This window comes from Sapajus apella, unplaced genomic scaffold (genome assembly GCF_009761245.1).
Source record: "Sapajus apella isolate SASKATOON/1434 unplaced genomic scaffold, GSC_monkey_1.0 scaffold3, whole genome shotgun sequence".
NCBI lineage: Eukaryota > Metazoa > Chordata > Mammalia > Primates > Cebidae > Sapajus > Sapajus apella.
The window spans coordinates 32,369,746-32,376,202 of record NW_022436943.1 but is presented as its reverse complement, the minus strand read 5'-3'; the positions used below and the strand labels follow the sequence as shown (position 1 = coordinate 32,376,202).

Sequence of the window (6,457 nt, the reverse complement as noted above, 5' to 3'; positions counted from 1 at the left end):
GAGGAGACAGTCTCTTCTTTATAGGAGCTCAAATGCTGAACTGTGAGTTCCGTTGTTCATTCAGAACTACTGGGCAGGTACGTTTAGGTCTGCTGCAGCAGAACTCATAAACTGCTTTTTGTTCCCAGGTGCTCTGTCCCAGGGATTTAGGGCTTTATTTATGAGTTTCCGTTATGCTGCCGCCTTCTTTTTTTTTTTTTTTCTATCAGACCTGCCCAGCCCAGCAAGGAGGCAGCCTAGTCACTGTCGGCCTATAGCAGCTTTGCTGAGCTGCTGTGGGCTCCGCCCCGCTGCCGAGTGAACTTCCCTGCAGTCCTGTTTATATGGGTGTAGTTAGAACTGCTTTGGCGATGGTGGCCCGCCTCTGTTGAGGTGGAGTCTCTTTGCTGTGGCGGGTTGCCTTGGCAACGGCAGGCTGCCTCAGCAATGGTGGGCTGACCCGGTAATGGCGGACACCCCTCCCCCACAGAGCTGGACCGTCCTGGGTTCAGCTGTGCTTGCTGTGAAACTCTCAATCCAGAGTTTCTGGTTGCTGTTCTTTTGTGGGGTGGGACCAGCCAAGCCTGATCGCCTGGCTCCCTGCCTCAGAGCCTTTTTTAAGTTGGTGTTCCAGTCGCCTGTTGAAGAGGCGCCAGGGTCTGTTTGTTTTCCCCTGCGGCCACTCACTGCGCTGGCTTAAACAGCGGCACTGAGGTTTGTGGCGCTTTTTTTTTTTTTTTTGCCCTGGAATCTACTGTCCTGGTTCTCTGCTCAGTCCCCTTTTTGAACCGGCGAATGGGCGACTTCCCGTGGCTCCAATCGCCAGCTAAAAGGGCCCCCGGACTGGTGTATTTTGTACGGAGAACCGCGGCTCCGGGGCGCCGACAAAGCAGCTGCGCGGGGCAAAGCAGCGGCGCTGGCCGGCACAGCCGCGCTGGCACAAACAGCCGCGCTGGCGACCGTGGAGCACCTCTGCCCGGGAATTTCCTAGTCTGTGGGCAATAAAAACGCGGCGTCCACTCACCCTCTGCGCTTTCACTGGGAGCTGCAATCCTGAGCTGTTCCTAAACGGCCATCTTGGATCGTCCCTCTTTAAAAATATTTTTCTTTGAGGCTCAAGACAGTATGAGTAATGATAATTTTTGGAGGCATTAGGATCTTCTCTGAAATTTTGGCTCTGATGTACCCTGAAATCACTGTAAGAACTGTGCCTTTAATATTGATTTTCAAGCATAGTTTTTCATATTTTAACATCTGAAATCTGAAAGTGTCTTTCTTTACTAGGTTGTTTGTGGTTTTAAAAATGTAAAATCATTATGTTAAAATTGATGGCATCTTTGACTTGATTATATATTTTAATATTCAGATGTCTTATAAGAATTAAAGATTTTATACTTTGTAATTAAAACAATTATTTTATGGATTTTGTTATATCAGCTTTTAAACTTTCAATGAATTTTGAAAAACTTGTATGTTTGTGTGGCTACCGTTAAATCAAGATAAAGAATATTTCTGTCACCTCACAAAGACCCTTTTAGTCCTTTTTGTGGTCCAACTTCACTGATGGTCCTGGACAACCATTGACCTGCTTTCTGTCCCTGTAGATTAGTTTTGCCTGTTCTAGAATTTTATGTATGTAAGTGGAATGATGTAGTATGTATGTTTGTGTTTGGCCTATTTTTAGTAGCAAGTTTTTGAGATTTATTCATGTTATTGTTTGTATCAGAAGTTAGATTCTATTCATTGCTCAGTAGTATTTCTGTGAATATACCGTGGTCTGTTTCATATATTCATCTCTTGATGAATATTTGGATTACTTTTAGTTTTTGTCTATGAAAAATAAAGTTATGAATATGCATGTATAAGTTATATTGTGGATATACATTGTGATAATAACTAGAACCAGGAGTATCATGGATATGTTTCAAAATTTATTTTACAAATCTAGTCCCTGTGTTATTTGCCTGCTGTTAGGGTGTGCCAAATATTATTCAGTACCTTGAAAAAGAAGAATCTCAGTATAGGCTGTTGTATTGTAGTCCCCAACGTTTAGATTATCTATCTGTAAATATGTATATAAATGTACCTATATATAAATCTATATACATATCTCTGATGGTTTTCATCATTATTTCAGCAACTCATATTTACCAAGTTCTTACCTGTATCAGGTGATAATTATAATCTCTGCATGTGTTGTGTCACTTAAACTATACACCTGGGTTCTATCCCCATGTTGCAGTGAGGAGACTAAAATATAAACTCAAGCTGTTAAATGGTAGAGACAAAATTCTTGATTGGATTTCTGATCCTGCACATATAAATTACCTTGTAATTATGGTATCTACACTATTATGTAAAAGTGCTTCTGTGAAAAATTAAAATTGAAATTTCATCTTGAGGTATAGAAATGTATTCTTCCCCCTTTACTGCCCTTACTTGCTTCTACTGCTTTAGCACATCTGATGGGTTCAGAGTCAGTTTACCCACTTCTGCTTTGTTTTGAGGGAGTCCAGCTTTGCTCATTGTTATTAACTTGATCTCTTTGGATGTTTTGAGTTTGTGACCCTCTTTTACTAGTGGATAGGAGCATTAAGGATGACCCTTAGTCTCCTTTTTTAGGTTAAGACTGTGGTATAAAATTTATAGCTTTCATGATTAGAAGTGTAATTTGGGGCAAGTTATACTTTATGTGTATTAGTTCTCCTCTTGAAAATGGGGATAAAAAATATAGAGTTTTTGTTAGGATTACAGGTAAACACTAGCTTGTATTGCTCCATACTTAATTTATTAATAACTATTAATTGTCATTAACCAGTTAGCCTGTTTTTTTCCCTGTCTCTGTCTCTCCATGACTTTCATTTGTGTCATAATTTGGAAATATTTTTTGGTTCTCTACGTAATTTCTCATTATATTGTAAATGAGACTCACAAGTCTTGATTTTCCACATCTTCATTCTAGTGATTTTAGTGACAAATTACATGTGAATCTAACCTGGTTTCTAAAGTTTTAGGTGCCCGAAATTTGATTAGTTGTGTATAAATTATCTGAAGTGCATTACAGTAAGATGATGTTACTGTTTTCTAGTTATAAAAGTTATCCTTTATTTTCTTACCTAGACTGAATATTGAAGACCTGAGTATTTTTAGCAAATTATGTTTTTGGAAACAAACCAGTGTGGTCCAATAAGGACTTAAATAACTACAGTTCTGTGTAGAGAGTTATAGATCTTTTAGTAGGCTAGAGGAGTTAGGTGGGTATCAAACATACATTATATTCATTCTTCAAGAGTATTCACAATATAATTAATTATGATTTCTTAAACAGGTTCCAGCAACAGATAGAAATGCATTAAGTTCACTCTGGGGAAAGCTGGCCTCTGAAATCTTAATGCAAAATTGGGATGCCGCCATGGAAGATCTTACACGGTTAAAAGAGACCATAGATAATAATGTGAGTTAGAGTTTTTCAGTTATTCTCTGAAATATCTATGTATCCTTCATATTTTCTGATAAGAACAAACGGTGCATTTGGGGAATAAAAAAAGAATGACTAACAAAAAATTTTAAAATAGCTTTGGTTGACCTTACAAAAATCATAATGGATTAGCAGGTTGACTAGTTTGAATCTCCTTAAAGGAAATTGTCAAACTTCATTTGACTCTTAGAGAAAAAATGTAGCTTTCATTTCTGTTAAGCTACTATGCCCTTTTTTTCTATGCCAGTGAAAATGACACTATGCTGTTAGTGCCACCTTTTATTGCAGAAGACAGTTTTCATCTACAATTATCTAATTAAACCACTTACTATGAAATGTTCAGTTTAATTCTTTTAAAATGTTTTCTGAAATGTTTATAATTTATAACTTCTGTGAGAGTTTATAAATTAGAATGTCTTCAGTGGACATAATTGAATCTGTCTCTAAGAACAGGGTAATAATTTGGAATGTTGAGGGATCGTGCAGAGAGAAGGCATAGAGGATCAGACTTTGATCATAATGACCAAAGTCATGCCTTAAAAGGGGCCCATTTTTAATTACAGTTTGGAAGTTAGTGATGTTTGTCCTCTTGCCTCTTTCTTGTACATTAATATTTCTTATGTATACCTTTTTCAATCCTTCAGTCTGTGAGTTCTCCACTCCAGTCCCTTCAGCAGAGAACATGGCTTATTCACTGGTCCCTGTTTGTTTTCTTCAATCACCCCAAAGGTCGCGATAATATTATTGATCTCTTCCTTTACCAGCCACAGTAAGTTCTTTTACTGTGTAATTTTGACTGTATTTAGATAAAATTATATGGAATTGTTTAAACTTAAAATATACTTTATCATTTGAATTTGTTGTCACCTGGTTTTTTTTCTTCATGTAGTAGATTTGTTATTGAAAAGCCTGCATGTGACTCTTAAGTAAATTATTTGACAAAGTGTACTTTAAGCCTTTTAAAGTACGGTCCCTGGGCCAGCAGCATAGGCATCGTACAGAATCTTAAGACTCACTCTAGAACTAAATTATAATCTACATTTTAACAAGAGCCCAGGTAACTCATTTAAACATCAGAGCTTTAGAAATAAGGCTCTAAAACATGCTACTTGAAAGGATATGTGCATCCTGGGAAAGAATCTTTTTATATCATCTTTGCTCTATCTACCATCTTTTGTTTAATCTTTTAGTGATGTAAAATTCACTGCTTATGAACTGGACTATTCTGTTGTTAGCTAGAAATTATTTTGTAAAATTTACTCTTCCAGTGGAACTCAAGTACCTCTGAAACTTCTGCCTGTTATTTCTTGTTTGTTTGGAATGACAGAAAACAAGACTGCTTTATGGGAAGTCTTTAGGTGTTTGAAGATAACTTTTACTCCTCTCTGCTTCCTTCAGGCTAAATACCTCTAGTTTCATTAAATAACGTAGTTTTTCAGACCGTATAGTATTTTGATTGTCTTTTTAGATAATCTATTTATCTTCATAATTTATCTTCGCAATTGACATTTTATTCTAGGATTGTCATCTAAACTTTATAGATTACAGTGGCAATATTAGCTCCTATTGCTTGTACATAAGCTTTTTATAGCCTAAGATTGCAATAGCATATTTTAACAATTGCTTCATGTTATGAGTTATATTGTATTGACTGTATTATTGAGCAACTTTTACAACAACACTTTTTTTTTTTTTTTTTGAGATAAGGCCTGGCTCTGTTTCCCAGACTGGAGTGCAGTGGCGCTATCTAAGCTGACTGCCACCTCTACCTCCCTGGCTCAAGCCATCTTCCCACCTTAGCCTCCCAACTAGCTGGGACTACAGGCACATGCCACCATACCCAGCTAATTTTTCTATTTTTGGTAGAGACAGGGTTTTGCCATGTTGCCCAGGCTGGTCTCAAACTCCTGAGCTCAAGCACTCCGCCTGCCTCAGCCTCCCAAAGTGCTGAGATTATAGGCATGAGCCACTGAACCCAACCCTACATTAACACTTTGGTTCTTTTTTTTAATTAATTGTTCATCTGAATAAAGATTTTTTATATTTTCAATACATTTTATCTTACAGAAATGAAAATGGCTTCATATGACAAATGAAATAATAAAAATTTTAAATGTTGACTAATATCCTCCAAAATCTGAAATACCCTGTGTACCATTATCAGATCAGTTACTTGAGGGAGGATTTGCCGGGGTGGGGGGGGTTGCTTAGATTTTAAATCATTCCATTTAAAAGGATTTTGGGTCCTAATGAATATATTGGTCAGTTTTTTAAAAGTATGTGTATATGGGAATATATTCTAACTTTGTGGAACAAAAAAAAGCTCTTTTGAGCATCCAGTGAAGCCTTCCTCCTCAAAAATTTAAAGTAGATATACACCGAAAAGCCATTGGATATTTAGAAGGAAGGGAAAAATGACGTTAAAATTATCTTTGGGAACATTTTTACAGGCCAGTGGTTCTTAAACATTTTGATCTTAGAACCCATTTACACTATTAAGAATTACTGAATGTAATTTTCTTTGCATTGGTTTTGTCTCTTGGTATATACAGTAAGTCCTCAATGTTGTCTTTGTGTTAGAAACTGCAACTCTAAACAAAACAATGAATAATGAAACCATTTTTTTCCTCATCAGCTTCATACTGAAAGAGTGTTATTTGGTTTTAAAGTTGTAGTTTCCAAGAACATACCGATGATGTTAAGTAAGGATTTAACTGTATTAAAAATAAAAACAAATTAAAAATTTGCTCATTGATAAATGGTAAATTGATTAGATTTAGCACATAATAGATTTTTTAATGAAAATAACTTTAAAAACAAAATGTGACAATGTGTGACAAATTTAGTGTGACAGAGTGACATTGCTTCACATTTTTGCAGACCTTCAATTGCTGGGTTAATTGATAGCTGGATTTTCATGCCTGCTTTCTTGAAATCTGTTGTGATGTGTTTAACTGTATGACGAAAAACCTAGCTTCACACATGTAGTTGGAAAAGAAA

At 36.5% G+C, this 6,457-nt stretch overlaps 1 protein-coding gene across 1 annotated transcript in view; it reads left to right on the top strand.

The window, feature by feature from the left end:
- EIF3E (eukaryotic translation initiation factor 3 subunit E) overlaps positions 1 to 6,457 on the top strand; it is a 59,661-nt gene that overhangs the window by 26,915 nt on the left and 26,289 nt on the right. The window contains exons 6-7 of the mRNA XM_032251779.1: positions 3,308 to 3,433; positions 4,102 to 4,226. Coding sequence (XP_032107670.1) covers positions 3,308 to 3,433; positions 4,102 to 4,226 — 251 coding nt within the window. The remainder of the gene's footprint in view (positions 1 to 3,307; positions 3,434 to 4,101; positions 4,227 to 6,457) is intronic.